The sequence below is a fragment of the Pelmatolapia mariae genome, linkage group LG1, assembly GCF_036321145.2.
Source record: "Pelmatolapia mariae isolate MD_Pm_ZW linkage group LG1, Pm_UMD_F_2, whole genome shotgun sequence".
NCBI classification, from domain to species: Eukaryota; Metazoa; Chordata; class Actinopteri; order Cichliformes; family Cichlidae; genus Pelmatolapia; species Pelmatolapia mariae.
This window is the reverse complement of record NC_086227.1, coordinates 3867108-3887018: the sequence shown is the minus strand read 5'-3', so window position 1 is coordinate 3887018 and position 19911 is coordinate 3867108. Positions and strand designations below refer to the sequence as shown.

General features: G+C 40.3%; 1 protein-coding gene and 1 non-coding gene across 10 annotated transcripts in view; both read right to left on the bottom strand.

Moving 5' to 3' along the window:
* Window positions 1-6315: 6315 nt before the first annotated feature.
* The window catches only part of herc1 (HECT and RLD domain containing E3 ubiquitin protein ligase family member 1), a 76333-nt gene continuing 62737 nt past the window's right edge, over window positions 6316-19911 (bottom strand). For all 9 annotated transcript variants that reach the window (XM_063470354.1, XM_063470414.1, XM_063470392.1 and 6 more), the window contains exons 70-79: window positions 19526-19695; window positions 17622-17760; window positions 17099-17268; window positions 14707-14876; window positions 14271-14436; window positions 14086-14162; window positions 12562-12814; window positions 11235-11387; window positions 10105-10410; window positions 6316-6935 (exon numbers count right to left, since the gene is read on the bottom strand). In XM_063470354.1, coding sequence (XP_063326424.1) covers window positions 6750-6935; window positions 10105-10410; window positions 11235-11387; window positions 12562-12814; window positions 14086-14162; window positions 14271-14436; window positions 14707-14876; window positions 17099-17268; window positions 17622-17760; window positions 19526-19695 — 1790 coding nt within the window. In that variant the 3' untranslated portion in view covers window positions 6316-6749. The remainder of the gene's footprint in view (window positions 6936-10104; window positions 10411-11234; window positions 11388-12561; window positions 12815-14085; window positions 14163-14270; window positions 14437-14706; window positions 14877-17098; window positions 17269-17621; window positions 17761-19525; window positions 19696-19911) is intronic.
* Window positions 13861-13966, bottom strand: LOC134633321 (U6 spliceosomal RNA). Its single transcript, XR_010094709.1, has one exon. It is a non-coding gene; the product is annotated as a U6 spliceosomal RNA (small nuclear RNA).

The following is a 19911-nucleotide window of genomic DNA, read 5'->3' as shown; positions in this document are numbered from 1 at the left end:
GAAAAAATAAAATGAAACAATCTGAGCGTGAAATACAAACGTAAACTCAAAAGGAGTCAAAAATGGCCGGTTGTATTTCAGACCTCAGAGGGTTAATCCAACAAATCATGAAAAATTAGGTTTAAATTTTTGTTCATGACAGTGCAGATTTCTGACATTTTGTGTAATTTAAGCTGTAACAATGTGATTGTTTTCTAAGAAAAACAGTGAAACTTAAGTTAGACTTGTGTTTGTAAATGAGCCGCCCCATGTTGTGTAGCTTTCTGGATTTTATACTTATTGGGCTACATATTTATTTATTATACAGGCTATACAGTACATATTCAAAACTCACATGTTTTATGTAACTAAAGTGTGTAATTATGTGGGCTACAGACAATAATTAAGTTATAGACTATATTTATATGAAAAACATGTATACTTACTGCATTTGAATCATTTTAACCATATGTAACCACCTGCATATGTGTTTGGGGGGGGAAAAAGGCTTTGATTTTGCCACCCCATTTGATTTCTTTGCCACCCTCATGCCACCCTAAGAAAATTTCTCTAGATCTGCCCCTGATTTGCCCATCGCTAGTTTAGGGTCATGGTGAATGAAATGAATCATGTGTAATTTGAAAATCTGTCATATTATTTTTCTATGCTCCTCACTGACTAATTACTTGTGACTGGCACCTCATTAGCAAATGAGAAAGCAGTGTTTCACAGTCAGACCCACTCGTCCTTTTTCTTGATCTCGAACAGGACTTCATGAACATCACAGTAACTATTCTCATTTATATAATTGTGACAATGTCTTTTTGTTTGTTTGTTTGTTTGTTTGTTTTTTTGGGGGGGGGGGGTTGCCACAAGGGAGGCACTCCCTGATGTTCATTAGAAAAAATGTTACACTGTTTTTTATTTTCATTTAATTTTTACATTAAAATACATTTATTTTAAATGGGTATATAAACTATATAATATTTTAAGTATTAAGTATTAGGGTAGTATGTATATGCGCACCGCAGGGTATTCATTTTAATTTCCATCCTGTTTATTGTGAAGGAAAACTTGAGTATTTTTTTTATTTATACCTGAGAATTAGTCATTTCTTTTTGGGATCATGGCACAAACTGAGGCCTGAAAGAAAGGGAGTGAACTGTGTTAGTGTTAACAGCTCTAATGCTAACAAGGCACATTTGTTTTCCTCTAGACTCTGTTACTTCAGCACCAACAGGTGGAATGAATCAGTCAGGTAAGAAGCATTACATTTTCAGTGTTTTTCTGAGGTACTGCTCTCTTCTTATCACTTTGAAAGTCAGAGAAGTGAACTGCAGCTATTTCTCTGTTAACCCCCGAGGTGGTCATGTGGGAAAATTCCAGTAGATCAACATTTTGTGAAATACTCAGACCAGTCTATATGGCACTAAAAGCCATGCCACTATCAAAATCACTTAAATTATGCTCAATTTGAACTTGAGCAGGGTTTTTTGACATGCCTACATGTCACTGAGTTGCTGCCATGTCACTGGCTGATTGAATATTTGAATTCATGTGCAGTTGAGCAAGCTTATCTAATAAAGTGTCTGGTAAGTGAATACAAACAGTTGGACATAGCAAAGTCTCCAGATCCAACATTATATATCAGCTTTACTTTTCATGGGATTTAAATAAATAGTGTGAACAACACATGATGGTTAATGTTTCCTTGTCTTTTCAGGCCTGACCTGGAGACTAATTATTCTTCATGCTTTGGCGTGCTTGTTGGTTTGCACATAGAAGAGGAAATTTTTATATATATTCCTTTATTTATATATATATATATATATATATATATATATATATATATATATATATATATATACATACATTAACAGACACAAACCTGTAAATTTACATAGAATCTAAATCCCACCTGTCCAGCAAAGACCTAAATAAAAACTTTGCTAAAGGATACGTGTTTGCTCATTCTTTTTCCAGAGGATGTGAGATGTTACTGTCATTCAGGGCTGGACTGGGACAAAAAATCGGCCCGGGCATTTTGACTAGAGTCCGGCCCACCAGGTATTATAGGAAAAGCCATAAAGCCTTTGAATGAAAACGAACGCTGTTGTGACAGTGATGTACACTGTCTTGCTGGTATATGTATGATGTCTATAGATTTTATATCAGATAAAGACTTTGGTTGTAAGATTCAGATAATTACTTATTAAAAGCTAGACATTTTAAATGAGAATAATAAAGAAAAGTATTTCTTTGTGCCCCCTTTCCCTGTTAATGCCCTACCTGGCCCCCTGGCAAAACTTTGCTAGACCCGCCCCTGCACAGTTACCAGCTGTCAGCTACTTAGAAAAGGATCCTGGTGTTATTTGTCTCTCAGAAACAGTTTATAACTTCCCTTCAACTCATTCATGTCACCTAAAAGGTAAACCTGTTTCTCCATCACCTGTTCAGCTCTGATGATTCAGTAAGGACATCTCCTGGTTTCATCTTCATGTTTCCCTCTCAACACATAACCAAACTGATATCATGACCAGCAGCTTTACAGCTGTGGCTCCAGCAAACATCAGCTGATACTAGAAATTAATATTAAATAAATTCTAACAACAGCTGATCAAGCTTAAACGTGCTGCTGTTGTTTAGTGCAACATCCGCTGGTTTCTTCTTTCGGGCGCTAAGTGGGCGATAAACAAACAAGAGAGAAAAGCCGATCAGCTGATCATTGATCAGTTTCATGATTGAAGTAGCAACAGGAGAGGGAGGGGGAGAGAAGAAGAAGCAGCTGACAGCGTAAAGACACAGAAAAACTTCAGCTTTGTGTCTTTTTCTATTGTAGCTGAAGTCCGGGACAAACTGTGTTCCTTTTCAGCTCAATACGAAACGCGTAATATTTTCTCTGAATGCGGGACGATTCCGTTTTTTACGGGACGGTTGGCAACTCTACTAACTAACCTTATGAACAAAATAAAGTTCACTATCAGTAACATCATAGCACCCACCCAGCTGTATAGAAACTCCGTCATGCTAGCTAGTACGCAGTACGAGTTATTGTAACTGACGGTAAAAAGTCAGCACAACGAAAATAAACTCCACCTAAACTTGGTTTATATCTGACCCAGATAGACTGCAGGTCATAACTTCTTACCTGAAGTTCAGTTCACTTGACACTCGGACCTAGGGTTGCCAACTCCCTGAAAAATAAATAAGGGACACCTCGTGGCCAGGGCCGGGCAACCCAGTTGTCTTCACCCTTCCCAGTGTGGTGAATTTTGTAGCTCTTTTTTTTGTGTGTGAAATTATTTTTTTAATTTTTTGACTTGAATTTGATTTAAGTAGATGCATATTCTTTGTGATATGAACACATGGGAAACAAATGATCATTTAGCCATTTATTTTTAGCTCAAAATGACAACATTAACACAATAAAACAGGTCTCTTTCTTAAACAGAAGCCTGTCATGCTTAACTTTTGAGAATATAAGTAAATCTTTCTTTAAAAGAACTCTGTCCTGCTTAACTTAAAATTATATAAATTTATAGAAAACAACAGAACGAAAAACATTCTTGTAACAGTGCACATATAGTGCATTTAGTACAATTGGCTTCAGTTGAGGTATTATTTCAGCTTTTCTAACGCTAATCAGCTGCTGCCGTTTGTAAACCCGCTTGTTCCCATGATTACGCATCATAACTCATCATCATTATTCATCTATGTATTACTTTTATGTATTAGTCATCTATTTGTTGTAATCATCTATCCTTGCAGTTGTTTATTACACAAAATAAATTATATTATCACACTTCTGGCCACATAGCGCTGATATTCACTGCACATGCCCATATTAACCTTAACCAGAGAGTTTAAAAAAAACAAACCAGTGTCTACATACCATATCTGCTTCTGCCGTGGCCTGGTGGACAAAAAATTGGTTAAGGGTTCCTCGAGCTTTCACGCCCCTCATGTTTTTCATGTGCCCACCATTAGAAGCATGCCTATGGAAAAAGTGCGCCGGCACACAGTGCAGTGCGCTTTATAGGTGTTATCGTGCACTTTTCCAGCCAAGTGTTTTCCTTTTCCCATTCCTCCCTGTACTTTTGCAGCCTTTTTTTCTTTCTCTGAGGGGAACAAACATTGCTGGTCTAATGCTGGGCTCACACTGTGCGATTTTTGGCCCATTTTGAGCCGATTTTTCAGTCGTGCGACCGATTTGGTGATCGGCCCGATTTTGGCCTTCATCGTGCATCGTGTAGTATACGTGGGGTAACGAGAAGCGATTAACACCTCTTGACCAGCTCCCAAACATCAATTGCTCGTGAGGGTGTCACCGCAGCCGCTCACACTGCTCACGCGCAAACACGTAAACGTCGGTGAAAAAGACGGAGCAGCACGGCTGTGCAGCGTGTGATCTGGACACAAGTGATGGAGGCACAACTTGTAGAACTTTGGTAAGCTCATCCGAGCCTTTTCGATCATGCCTTTATCTCAGGGGCTGTGCCTCTGAGGAACCAGAGCCAGCGACAAGGTTTTCCAGCACTTCTGTCTGTCACTCAACCTGTTCTGCAGTGTCTCCAGTTGTTTGTGAATCATTGCCACCAGCTGCGCCACCATCAGAGCCAGCGCCTAAACTGGATGCGCAGTTTGGGGCTCCGGCATAACGGCCAGGTTACGGCACCACTGTGGAAGGACCTGGTTCATGATTAACATGCCTAACATGAACAACAGAATTCTGGAGAATATGAAAATTTGTTTTTGTAAAGTTCTGCTGTAAAAAGTGACTGTGTTGGGTTCATTTTATGGTAAATGGCCTGTATTTGTATAGCAATGTCAAGTAAAAAATAAAACACAAATATGTGATTCTAATTATGAGATATGAGCCTTAGAGATAGAAATAAATCCCAACAAATGTAAAAACTGATGGGATCAGTACTATGATTTAAACAAGTTGTCTGTCAAGTCAAAGTCTGATTTAAGAATGAGGGTTGCGGACTACTCATTACAGTAAACTTCTAATTTTATCTTTTGGGAACCTGCACAGGAAAGAAAATCAGAGTGAACAATACTTTGCAGCTCTAAATGCTTTTGTCAATACAATTCAGGTGCATGCATTTCTAAAAAGATTTGTTCCTAACACAAATACACCAACACACACATCTTACCTTGAACTGACCCCTGACCTCCTAACAGCACCTCAAAACTGTTTCTGGGTTCTGCTCTTCCTCACTGTCATTATCATCAATTTGAATGCCCTCAGTGAGTGCATGGTCCTCACTGGGCTATGGAACATGCAAATATGTGCATGTTTATATTATTAACTTTCTAATCTGAAATCCCATTCTATACTTAGCTGACCTGTCAAATGTACAAATATATTGTGGAATTTGTATAAAATATTTTTATATGTGATTTATGTATTTAATTTTCTTTATGCAAAGTTTCATCAAGATCGGTTTTCTCATCCAGGAGGAAGTAAGGAACACACATACATAAAAACTTTATAGTATGATGATTACCCTTAGAAAAGTGTTCCAAAGGCATAATGTTGCATGATTATATTTCAGTGTAAACATGGATAAAAAAGGATATTAATCTCGCAGATTTGGTTGTTGAACTAGAGAAGACTAGCTCCATGTATACCTGTGCTGTTAGACCAGCAGAAGATGATCTCAAGAATAAAACTAGGTCTAATTTCAATTCAATTTCGGGGGAAACCTGCAGTCAGCTGAGACCAAAGAAGTCACTTGGATGAGTGATGAAACGTTTCTCCCACTGAAAACGCTGCGTCCAGATGAACAGAATCAACCTTTTGGGATTTCCTTACCTGGATTATTGAGCATGCATCAAGACCTTTCTGAGTTCTAGCATATTTTTCACTTTGTTTCAGATCATCAAAACATTTTACTATTAGATAAAGATAACTCCAGTAAAAACTTTGCATTTTTAAAATGAAGATTTCATTTTAGATTGAGTAAGTTAACCATTTGTTACGGCTGTTTCCCGTAATAAATGGAATCAATTAAAAACTGCATGTTGTATTTACTAGGGACATCTATGTTCGACATTAACATTTGTTTGATCGAAAACATGAAAATATGACAAATATGCAAAAAAATAAGGAAATGGGAAGGGGGGACTTCCCAAAGCGCCGTGTCACGAGAATCTGTTTCACCTGCTCGGGTGATCGTTTTTCCCCCAGTTTATTTCCTCCTGTCAAACAGTGGCATTTGTGATATTTTGTACTTCTCATATAAATTAATCTATTTATGATGAAGGATTTTTCTTTTTACGATGGAAATAGCCAACTCCAGCAACAGAACAACAAATCAATTATGCAGCATTTATTGTCAGGTCTTTTATATGGTTTGGGAAACTTGGCATAGGCAATGAAAACAATAAATATGACATTTTCCCTAATGTAGCATTTTACACAATGTACAATATGTGTTTCTTTCTCCACAGCTTGCTTGATAATGTTCTATACACATTTCCAAACAAATAAACATATCTCCATGCAGAAACCCTGAAAATGGGATGTGCACAAAAAAAAGATAATAAAACACTAAATGCATTTCTCGTATGAATTTGTGTCAATAAAAACTGCTAATAAACCACAAAGAGAAATGAAAAGTTGTACTGTTTAATCGACATAAAATAGATTAGAATGGCCCATCTGCTTAAGAGTTTCCTATGATGGTGCAGTTTGGATAATACTGGCTGTTCCTGCTCATTTCTGCCGAGTTTATTTGTGTGCATGTGTGGAACTGCTTGGATCAGTAGTCAGTGTCAGAGCCCTCGGCATTGTCCACGTTCCGGGAGAGCATGTAGTTGTCCATGTCGATGGAGCGGCAGTTATTGATGGCGTAGCGCAGCCTCTCAGCCATGACAGCCTGGCTTGAGTACGGAGGCAAGCGCAGCTGGAAGAAACACGTCTGAGAGGTGGGCAAGCTGTCATAGGGCTGTGGAGGACACACAACAAATTCCAAATTACTTACAACTCATACAGTGTCATTCTGTGGCAGGCCAAACTCTGCTCTCTTCTTCTAAATTCAATTCAATTGGTACCAAATCACAACAACAGTCGCCTCAAGGCACTTTATTTAATAAGGTAAAGAACAAACAACAGTACACTAATGATTTAATGGAAAGTGAGTGAATGTGAGTGAAGAAGAAACATGCAAGTGGTCATGCATCATGACAAGCCCCAGCAGGTCAGGCCTATTGCAGCATAATGAAGGAAAGGTTCACCGTCATCCTAGCTATAAGCTTTATCAAAAATGAAAGTCGGATCTTAAAAATACAGACGGTTTCCGTCTACCAAATCCAAACTGGGCGGTGATGACACAGAAGACGGATGTGAAAGCTCAAGGCTCTGCCTCCCAGTCTGCTGTACTTTTAAATATCCTGGTGTAACATAGTATTGCCTAGATACACTCTTCTCCATGTTTGCTGTGGGAAATGGGCACTAGTTTGGGAGTGGTTTGATGGGGCTGGATTAACTGAAGGCAGGTGTGTTTGATTGCACTGACTCTGGTCTACTTGTAGCCCACACGACAAGCAAGATATTTTGTGTCTCTGTGCAGGTATGGCATATGGCCAGATTCAAGATAACTTCGATTAAATATGTTTATGATGGACAGTTTGTTGCTCTGTGAATTGTATAATTAAGATGGTTAATGGACAAATGAAGCTTTCTGTAGCACTGAAACTTCATTACTCGAAGCTTTTCAGGACAGTCCTCTTTGGTGACATCTGGTGGCCAGAAATATGAAGAGCAGCTTGAATCTACAAATTAAATGAACTGCTCTATTGCGATTGTCAACTCTACAGAGCTGAGTGGATGGTTTCATTTTAACATCATGTGACAGTTTTGTCTGATATCGGGCTGATATAGTGCTTTAATTAATTTTTGGGGTGACAAAATTATATTATGTCTATTTTATGAACAAATGATGAATAAACCTTTCTTGTTTAAACATGTGCCATGCTGTGTTCTCCCTTTACCTGTGACGTCTTGATATTTTTTATTCATAAATAAAAAAAAAAGACATAATAATGTGCAACACAATCTTATAATAAGCTGGGACTACGCTTGTGCTGTGAGGTCCCTGCCTCTGCATGTATTTCACCAGTGACCAAAGCTTATATAATACCATACCAACATAAAACCAGGGTTGACAAAGTGCTGTACATATACAAATAGCATAAACAAATAAAATAAAATTTAATTTAATAAAATTGCTCCAGAGGGGCTGTAGCTGCCCCTTTGGAGCAGCCACCTCAAAAGCACCTCTAAGTTTATTCTTAGTTTTTGGTACCTTAAGGAGCTGCTGATTGGCGGACCTAAGGCAGCGGGTAGGTGTATATGGCTGTAGTAGCTCCGAGAGGTAAGGGCATTTAGAGATTTAAAAACAAATAAAAGAACTTTTAAAAACGATCCTAAAATGTACAAGTGGAGTGAAATTAGGATGGAGGTAATGTGCTCAGACTTTTTTGTTCCAGTTAAAAGACGCACTGCATCACTAACCCCACAATAAAGTGTGTTACAATAATCCAGCCTAGGTGTAACAAAGGCATAGATTACTGTCTCAAAAAGCTGCTTTGATAAGACCGGCTTTATTTTGGCTAATTGCCTCAAATGAAAAAAAGCCAGATCTTACAAAAGCTCTGACCAAGTTTAAGATCTGCCTCCATTTTAACTCCCAGATTAATGATGGTTATAATTCTATCAATATATATGTAAGGTGTATTTCTTATGTACAGTTTAGACCTGTGGGTAGAACTCCTTATTAAAGTGGTTTTTATTTAGGAATAGGCAGAACATCTTCTTTTTGTTGCTGACTCCATATCTCAATGTCACACAGCAGTTCACTATGTCTCGCACAAAAGCTCCACGAAAACGCACCACAAATCCTGCCAGTGATTCACTTCCTTATAAACCACTGAATCAGGTACCAAAGGAGTGATGTGCTGATGAACTAAGCCTCGGCACAGTGTTTCTGAAGCACTGTGTTGTTTTTTTTGACACCTGCATCTTAATTAATTCACTAATTAAGATGCAGGCCAGGGCTACTATAAGCCCGAGCCTAAAGGCAGAATCGGTTTGCTGAGGCTGAAGACAAACCGTCTTACGTTTTAAGATTAAGATAATGGCTGGAGAGTAAAAACTGTGGAAACAGCAGCAGTTGAAAGATATAATTTGAGATGAATCTTGGCTGGGTGAGAGAGAGCCCATCAGGATGCAGGTGTGAGGACCAGGTGCTATAGTGACTCTTGTCAGGTGACCCAGACTTCTGTCAGCTTCAGGTTGAAATAGACAGAAATTTGTCTCTGAAACAAATGCTTCCTAAGAGAAAACTGTTGTATTAGAAAAATTCTTTCACCGTGAGCGCCAACAACTTCTAGTCTACAAATTCTTAAATTTTCACATCTGTAGAGTTTAGTATGTGGATGTCGTGACAGTGTAGAAACAGCCTGCGATTCTGATTTTCATATGAAATTTAGAACTGTTTTAACATTGTTCCCCGTGGAAGAGTTGGATGGAGGAGGCAGCGCTTTGGGGACATTTATGAGAGAACCATAATATCTATCACAATAACAATAACAGGGGATGAAAGAGGATACCAGTGGCTATTATTTTAGAGTAAAATGATGGGTTTTTTGGTTTTATTTAGCCCATTTTTCAATTTTGTACTTCTACTTTTTACACTTAAGTTGGCTGATAATTTGGTAATCTAATTAAATTAAGCCCATTCAGGAAGTTCAGCTTTGACTATTTCAAATATTTTTAAACATTTCAGGCAACATTTTTAAATTTCCAGCATTCACACTGCATTTTTGCTAGGAAATGCAAAAATATGTTATTGTACACTCATAACGATAGTTTTCTAATAGTGTCCTGAGTTACGCAGCGGTCCATTGAAGATGGGAGTACCAAAAGAACCAAAATGCCCCCAGATTAACTTAGACTGAGGTCCTCTGTCTCTGAACTGCCTTATCCAGAGAAAAGTAATTTTGCCTGCTCAGCTCATTGTCAATAAACCATCCTAAATATCACTTAGATTCCCCAGGAATTTAAGGAAAATAATTGGGCATTTTTTCATGATGACAATGCACTGCTTTACTCACCCTGTCCACCTTCATGATCTGAAACCTCTGGGAGATATCAGCTGTGTTAGCAGGGAGCCTCGAGCGACCTGAGACAAAGCGCATGAAGAGGACACGCTCCTCGTTGGAGAACTCCTCCAGGGTCTGCCAAAACCACTGCACCAAGGAGTGCTGTTCATCCACCTCTCTGTAGCGCACCACCTTCTTGAGCACATCGCAGCAGATCTCCGGCATGCCACAAACCATCTGCTCCAGCTGCTTGGCAGTGAGCAGGGACAGTAGCGGCACCGGCACGATCCACGACATGCCCTCACGCACTGCTGCCACCTGGAAGAGATGAGCCCATAGGAGAAGACTTATGTCTGTGTTAATGCCAAAGTCACATGTTTTATCTGTCAGATCAGCAAAATAATAGAGATGTTCTTGTTTGTTTCCAGTCCTGCACACAGCTTGCTGTTATTAGGTTTGCCATGTTGAAACAGCAGACAAACACTGTGTTCCTGTATCTGGATCATCTATACATTCCCCTGTGATGCTCAGTGGCTAACAACTGGTGACTGAGAAGTCCTTAGCCAAAGAAGTTTTGAAACAGTATGACCAAGACGTACAAGACAGACTTTGTTTTGTTCAATTTAATATGACCCAAAAAGTCAGGAAAGTCAAGTCAAAATGCATGGAAAAGAGAAAAAGAGATTATAGTACAATATGTACAATGTTGTACTAGTCATCCTTTTTTTTTCTTCTTTTTTGCAAATTTTCCAAACAGAAACTTGCGGTGTAATGTATACACACACCGAAAGTAAAAATGATCCTCAAAAAAACCACACTGCGAAAACAGTCAACATCAAGCCACGATGAGCTCGTCCTGTTTCTAAACAGGAAACATAAAACACTGAGAATCTGAGTCCATCCAATCTGAGGTAAAATAGTAACATTTTACTATTTCCATATCATTGCATGATTTGAGTTACAATCGCATTTGTTGCCCAAGGCAGTGATCTGATTGGTCAGATCTGTTTATTCAGATCCAGAAAATTGGAAAAAAGTAGTTTATGCTGTTGTACTGAATAGGTGAGTCCGAAAAATAATTTTAATACACAAAATATTCGCACGGATTTGACATGTCTGGTGTGTAAAGGCCTTTTCTGTACCTGACGGTCGATTTCATGCAGTCTGTACTCAATAGCTCTTTCCACATATTCCTTCCTGTTGGAGAACGTGAGAGGGATGCTGTTCCCTCCTGGGATAATGGGGACCATTTTACCATCCGCACTCTGCCCGACAAAGGAATCCAGAGGAATCATCTGCAAAACAAACACAAAAACTATGAGTACTGGCAAAGAGCTCATTGAGGTTAGAGAACTTCACTTCATAAAGAAAGGGCCTCTGATGGAATTAAATTAATGATTTAAAAATATACCTAGAATCTCCACATCTCTAAGTCCTAAATAATAAACCTTGGGCCCTGTGGATCAGTGACAAATGGGGGAAAAAACAATTAATCTTTGTCCCCAGATCTGAGTTTGATAAGAAAAACTGCTGTTTTTCTATATGAATGCATAGTTAAAAACCAGTTATATCCATGGCCTAAAAGCAGAGGATCAAAATGAGGCTTTGTACTAGAATATGGCCAATTATATTATCAAAGAGAATGCATTAGAAAGACAAACAAAGCATAAAATACAAGTCAATAACTTCTGCAGTCATGGTAAATAAAGGCCACTGTATAAGGTTTTCTATAAAAGCTTTCCACTAAATCTAACAACCGTTTATTTTTCTGTTCATTTACTCATTTCATCCAACATATGAAAGCTCATGTGGCAGAAATTTGCTCTCATCTACAGCGTGTCTTTTTTTCAGTATTCCTCTCCTCACCTCCAACCGGCTCCTCCTCCCTGAGCCTGCTGGAGGTTTCTTCCTGTTAAAAGGGCATTTTTCCTTCCCACTTTCGCCAAGTGCTTGCTCATAGGGGGTCTTTCGATTGTTGGACTTTCTCTATATTACTGTAGGGTCTTTACCTTTCACCTTATAAATCCTAAAAGCGCAATATAAATAACTATATATTGCTCTGCCCATCAAAAAGTCATCATTTATTGGACTGACGAATGTCGGTTGGAAAAATTTTAGATATTGCCCAACGTTAGACGATACCCAACCCGCTTTGCCAATGTAGCCGCTCCCCCGGCCTAATTCCAGGTTGGACCCAGGTAACCCTATCTCAAGCAAAGTAACATTACACAGGTTTTCTTTCATATTTCAACTGTTCTTAAATGTAGACATCTGCATTGTTTTCTCTGTTGCACTAAAAATGAACCAAACATTGAATTTAATGTTCTATTAAACAACCCCAGTTAACACTGTAACACTGCTGAATGAATGAATGTGTTTGTGGCTGGTGGCTTGCTTTAGTGTGGTTTCAATATTTAAATGTCCAAGTACAATCCCCACATGAACATACAATCAAAATGCTTTTCTAACCTCATGGAAATTATCCTCCGTGATGCCGCTGTCTTCAATGTGAAGAATGCTTTTGAGTGTCTGCACATAGAGCAGGTCCACTTCCTCCAGGTCCTCCAGCAACAAGGGGATGCAGCACAACTGTTTCCAAACCAAAGGAGCCAAGTGCAGATCCAGGGGCTTCTTGGTGCGGATGGCTACCCCCATAAGAATACCTAAGAATTTAAACTGGAGCATGTGTTCATCCAGGCATGCCGATGGGTTGAGGAGGAATCTATCAAAATCAGAATCAGAATACTTTAATAATCCATAAGGAAACTATGTGGGTTACAGTTGCTCCAAGGCAATAACAGTAACAGACTAAACTATTACAAAGTTTACACATTTAAGAAATAGCACAATATACACGCATACAAATCGCTCAATTATAAATATCAAGAATATTATAGAGGTAAAATGTATATAATTGACATTTGACTCTAACCTGTGAAACTTTGTCATTTGCTATTTTACTGTAGAGTGTGTGCAAAAGGGTGTAATTGTTGCAGTGTGTACAGCATATTAGATGAAGGAGTTCCACAGGCAGGAATGATTTCCTGTGTCGTTCAGTCCTGTGTCTCAGTCCATGCTCCTGTGACTAGCTAGCAAGTCATGGAGTGTGTGGGAGGTGCTGTCCAGCACTGTCCTTATCTTGGACAACAGCCACCTGTCAGAAACACCCTAAGGGAGTCCAGCTCCATCCCCACAACATTACTGGCCTTGCCGAGCAGTTGATTGAGTCTGCTGGCATGCTGTCCCAGAATGCAACAGCACAGAGGATGGCACTGGCCACAACAGACTCGTAAAAAATCCAGAGGGATGGTGTAGCTCTGGATTTCAGGCTGACTACAGGTAAGGCTGTAGGTGGGTGAGCATTCACTGCAGTGTCGAAGCTGTTGAAAAACACATTCAACTCATTAGCTCCATCCTCACTGCCCCCAGCTCCTCTGCTGTTAGATGGCCTGAGTCTTGCTGCCACTCCACACCTCTCACATGTGTGAAAGTTGGCAGTGTAGTGTCCAAGGTGACATGGTTGAAGTCACCCGAGATAGCAATAGAAGCACTCGGGTGTTGAGTCTGTAACTGGGCTATAGCAGAGTGGATAATGTCACAGGCAGCTGTGGGGTTAGCAGAGGGAGGAACGTAAACAGCCACCAACATTACAAGGATAAATCCCCTGATCAAATAATACGGCCTGAGTCCAACAGCGCACAGTTCAGTGTTCGGGCAACAAATCCGTTCTTTGATCGTTATGTGAGCACCGTTTGTTAACAAGAACGGCTTCATGTGGAACGCTTCACGAATTTACGTGTCATCCTTGCGCAGAGGCCATGCTAATCTTCCCTGTATCATATCCAATTTAGCGTACGCGCTTGCCAAAACAAGCACCAAAGCCATCAAAGAAATGTCCTTCTTTTATTTCAAACAAAGGATTAGTTACTCTCTTAAAGTCCTAAAACATCCAACACATTAACTGACCTACATGTTTCATTAAGGTCTTCTCACCTGTCTCTGTTATAGCCAACCTCTGCTGTGGCATTGGGAGATGGGATGAGCAGGTCTACAACTCCTGTCTCCAACTCCTATGGATAGTTATACATGACAGTGAAGAAGTAGTAGCACTAGTACATCAGACATCCAGTAAACAGCTGGAATAAAATTCGTTCTAACAAGTCCAGATGTTTACATACCTGACACATCTCTGTGATGGTGTCATCAAAGACCCCTCCTGCATCGTCAGCACCTTCTCCAACTAGTTTGACCTTCCAGGCTCTTGAGGGAAGTCGGAGATCTGAAGCATTCAACTTTACAACTTGCCGAGCAATCTGTACAAAGATTGGTTTACACTTCCGACCTCTGCAGAGTTCAAATGTGATGGAAAACCAAAGTGAAAAGGAAGAAGGGGATTTTAAGTTTACCTTTAAGCACAAAATTATATTTATAACATCAGTAGCTGATGAAGTAGTTATGCATCTATTTTTTTATGCAGTACCCTGGAACAGTTTAAAACAACCATTAAAACCTCGAAAACACTCTGACATTCATACCAGTGGTGAGTGTATGGAAACCTCTGACCAAAACTGCAGGCTAAAAATAGTTACCAAACAAACGGTGCTGAGTACTGACCGTGTGGAGATCCGTTTGACAGTGATCTGGGGACCGTAGTTCTTGCCCTGCACCATGGTCTTGCCTATCGACCGCACCATAGGCAGCGTATACACTCTGGGAGCCAAAAGGGGCCTTAACTGGCCCTGGACGATTCCCCAGGTACCGGCGTTGTAATGGGAGGTACAGCTCTGCAGAATTAAAATGACATTTAGTATTTACTAATTAAGAGGAGCCCAAAATCTTTTCCCTACATTTGTGCAACGTCTAAACTATAGGGAAGAAAAAAAGCTTTCCAATTAAGATATAACATAGTAGTTCCCTTTCAGTCCATACAACACATAGTATGGGATATCACACCCCTGCATGTTGTGGCTTAAGACACCTCTATTCGTGCCCTGTGATGACACATATACAACCCTGCACATATAGACTTCTGTAATCACATTGATCCTGCAGTTTTTTTCCTCAGTTGGTGTGTGGGCTTCCCACAGAGTGGAAATTTCAAGTCTCCTTGTGCAGCACTGTTGCTTTGCATTTTGGCATGAGTAACAAACCAAAGCAAGCAAAGCAGAAATCTTCTGTTTCTCCCGTCCTAATGGGTGCTGTTTGCATCACAAGGACCAGCATGAGGTTGCCCTGTCTGCCTGGGGACTTATCACGCTAGGAAAAGTAAGCCTGTGTATGTTGTTGCCAGCTCCAGGGCTCGACCCTAGAAAGACGGAGAAAGTGCTAGAACGGCCTCACTAGGGTTCCAGCTCAAATGTCAAGATGAGGAGTATCTGGTCGATGTCTCTGCAAATATCTGGACTGACTGAGGATGAACCATGCGGGAGCACTGGCTAGCCTCAGCCGGACGCTCACCAACATGATGACGTGCTGGACATCAGCTTGGACATTCATCGACGTTCTCATGGATGAACAGAAGAGCCTGTTGTCGGCTCAGTGTGCCGCCGCTGCTCCGCTTGCAGGCCAAAACAACATCTCTCTCTTTTTTCCACGTTTCATCACACAGTGGAGAAGCTCAGAGTGGAAAAGCCATCTCCTCCTCCATCTTAGAAATCTCGGACCGACTGCTGCTAAAGTGGGTGTACCATCAGCAAGAGCCCGGCCTCTGGGGTAACTTCCACGCCAGTCAGCCTAGAGCTAAGGTCCACCTTTGGGCCCCAACGCCCAGGAGAAAGAAGTCTCAGTCCTCCTAGCTATGGGATTGAGTTAAGAACTGCAGGGAGATGCCGGTTCCCCCATCTGGTGCTGCCCAAGAGGCGCTGCTTAAGTCCTGTTTAAGTTGTCAGTCCCACAAGGCACTGCACTTTGCTAACACAGTCTCCCAAGCACAAACCCCCCTGCACACAAAAATATATTTTTGCTGTTTCAGGTTGTAATTCCTAGTTTTGACTTGTCAGATGTTCAGGTGACCACATCAGGTAATCCCACGTTTCTCACCCTCATCAGTAAGAGAGTCTGAATTTCAGTGCAGCACAGCCTGCACACCAATCACTGAGAGCTCCCAGCCGTGTTTCAAGCTCTCAACCATTTCCATCGGAGGACTCTGGAGAGCGTACATCAGCAGCACCTATCTTTGATACTAGTGGCCACCCAAGGGGCCACCAACCTACTGAGAGGTCAATTTCACCAACTAAGGGTCTGCCCCAGGACAGAGTGCTGACTTTTGGCTTGTGTCTGAAACACAGTGTTTATACAGTGTGCTGAGGAAGTCACAAAGCGTGACTGAGACAAGGGGGTGTTAATTTAGCTGCATATTTAGGTGACTGGCTCCTTCTACTGCAGTCAGCGCAAGAAGCGACAACACAAATGTCAGATTTCAAGATGCATTTGACTAATCCGAACTTCATAATAAACACCAAAAAGTGTATACAACATGCACCTTTTCTGGGTTTATCCCTGAACTCAATCACCTTTACAGCCTTTCAGTTATGAGAGTGAAGGTGTTCAGAGCCTGCCTCGCTCATTTTCACTGCATAAAATTTGGACTGTGCCTTCAGTTACTGAGGCTGGAGATGCAAACCAAAGTAAAGACATTTTCTTCTTCTCATTCTGTTCACATCTATGGGTATGTTTTCAGCTTGTTACAGTCAATGTTTTAGAGGCACTAAACTAACAGTATTTTTCCAGAAGCTGTTTCTGTAGTAGATAAAATATACAGTAAGACATAACTAACACTTAGCATCACTAACAAGTGTCACTGACAGGTCAAATATCAAAGGCTGCTATTTGCCTAAATTACGCTAAAGCCTATTGGCTGTGTGCAACTTCTTAAGGGCGAATGTGAATCATTCAGAACAATATAACTGGTATCACATTGCAAAAAACTCTAACAACACATTTTTTACGAAATTTCTAAACATTTTCTGTACAAGTGTCTTTTGTTTTTATTGTAGTCGTTGCCCACCTGGTTGTTAGGGCTGAGGTTGAGTAGTCTCCATGACGAGTACATGAGGTCAGAGAAGTGATAGAGGAGCCGCAAACGGGCCCTCACTGCCTCGATGCTCACTTCTTTAAGTCCACTGTACTGAGGAGGCACTGCTGCTGGCAGGCCAAGCTGAAGAGGTACAGATGAGCCTGAGGAAGATTAGACAGAGTGAGATATGATCACCCTGAACATTGACAAATGTGGAAAGTAAAATAGACTTTTTCATTCACGACAAAAGTTACATAAAAGAGATTTTCTGCTGTCATAGTTATTCTAATTATTGTTTGTTGTGGCAGCCATCCAAAGCTCTGTCTCTAATTCCTTTGATATATTTTCTATGTGACGTTGTATATAAGGCAGGTTTCTAAGCATAATACATAAAAATAAAACAAATATGCTCTGGTATTTTGTATGTCCCAGCAGCACAGCAGAAAATCTGATATCTGGGAGAAAGTATCAAAATATCAGGAGGCATTATGTGAATTTTGTGTGTCTGTGTAACCTGGTGCTCGAGGCGGCACAGAGGGAGCCGTCCACGCTGCACTATGACAGCGTCCAGCAGAGATCTGATGGATGTTCTTGCCCTGCAGCGTTGTTACCAGTGTAGGTTCTCTAACATGGTTGGTGTGTCCCAGACCCAGCTGCACAACACAGTCATAAGTCAACATACATTAATAACATCCAACCAGAACATTTAAGAATAAGTGTGTATAACAGCTCAAGATAAATTCTGAAAATAAATCAAAACTGACTGCCAGGAATGCAAACAATGCAATGTCGTTAGACCGTCGTGAGACGAGTTAGTTTTACCCTGCTGATGATGTGTTGTTGCAGTAGTAATCCTGCACAGTATGAGAGGCACAGCAGGAATTCTGCTTAGACTCCGTGATACTGTAGCACTGTGGATCTTTTGTTAGTCTAAGATAGCTGGCTGAGCCATTTGTGACTGTGCTGAACGACAGGCGCCCCTCTCCAGTTGCACACTCAGATTTGTGGAGAACCTCATGCTAAATATCTTGCAAATGACCTGATTCTGGGTCAAGGTCCTGTGCAAAGCAGAGCAGCTCCTCCTGTAGCTCAGGAGGCAGAGCAGGTTATCTGCTGCGTTTGATCCCTGGCCGCTGTAGTTTGCATGCCAAATGTCTGTGGGCAAGATACTAATTCCAATGCTCTCCAAGACAGAAAGCACTCAGATACACCAGAAAAAGTTCAAGTTCTATAAAGCGTTATATAAGAACTAGTTCATTTACCAGCCTGGTTCTGCTGAAGGTTTCTTCCTGTTAAAAGCGATTTTTTTCCTTCCCACTGTCACTAAAGCACTTGCTTGTAGAGCTTTGTTGAGGTTTTCTCTGTTTGTATTATTGTAGGGTCTTTACCTTACTATATAAAGCACCTTGAGGCGACTGTGTTGTGATTTCAACAACATACATTAATAACATCCAACCAGAACATTTGTTTTTCCATAACTTGTGAATCTGCAAATTTACACATTCTGTATTTTTCATATGAAAGAAACTATACTGTGGTGGGGCTTGCTTATTTCTTGTTTTTGATTTATGTATTTTTGTTTTGTTTTACTTTTGTTTCATATGTTGTTTGTTTAATTTAAGACTAAAAGAAAATTAAATTAATGAGAGGTAAAACTTGAGGGGGTAGGGACAAATAAGTAAATAGTTCTGCCTACTCCTTTTCAAACAAATAATGGAATGATATTTTGTAATGATTGTGAAGGCACATGTTTGAAATGTTTGAAATAAAATGAACTGAACTGAATTTGGTGCTATATACAAATAAAACTGAATTCAACTGATTTGAATCTACCAGTCAGTGTAGAGGCCAAGGACGGGCCGGAGACTTCTCTTAGGAGCTTTGAAACACTTAGCATTTCTTAGCATTTACAGACCAATCTCAAAATTATCATTTATTGCTAAGAGTTTAGAAAAGGCTATGACTAAGCAGATTACACCAGTCTTAAACAGAAACAGTGTGCTTGAGAAATTTCAATCTGGGGCTCATTTTACTGAAACTGCTGTTCTTTGAGTGTCCAGTGTTATTTTAATGCAAAGTGATGCTGGAGAATATTCTGATGTTAAACTCTACGTTTGACACTGTCCACCACCACACTTTCCTTGATAGGCTGAAATATTGGGTTGGTGTATCTGGTTCTGCTTTGGAGTGGTTCACATCATATCTGTCTGAATGATACTTTTCTTTGGCTGCTTCTGAGTCCTCGTCCTTTTATCTTAGCTATTGTGTGCCACAAGGTTCTCTATGTGTGTAATATAAGATAGATGACAAGGCTACATTTTTAGTAAATCCAATTACTTCAAATAAGATAAGCAGCAAACAGTCTTATTGAGACTTTGACACTTATGTTCCCATGCACAAGCATTGTATGCGTGTTACCTGCCCCTCCGAGTTGCTGCCCCAGGTGTAAACATCTCCTGTGGAGGAGAGTACCAGTGTGTGTTCAGCTCCTACAGCGACATCCTGGATGTGGATCCCTGAGAGACCTGGTACCTGTTGGGGCCGGTTGTGGTTCCTGGCTCGACCCTCTGGCAAGCCAATTAGGCGGTCTTCAACAGAAAAGGTAAAAATATATTTGAATAATATGGCACAGAAAAAAATCTCACTTTGACTTCATGATGAAAACTCAATTGTGTAATTGTCATAATCAGTGTTAAAACCACCAATGGCCAAATCACACTCATTTTAATATGTTATGTAATAAACTACTGTTTTCACTAACATTCATTAATATGCTTATAGATTATTGTGGCATTAATATCCCA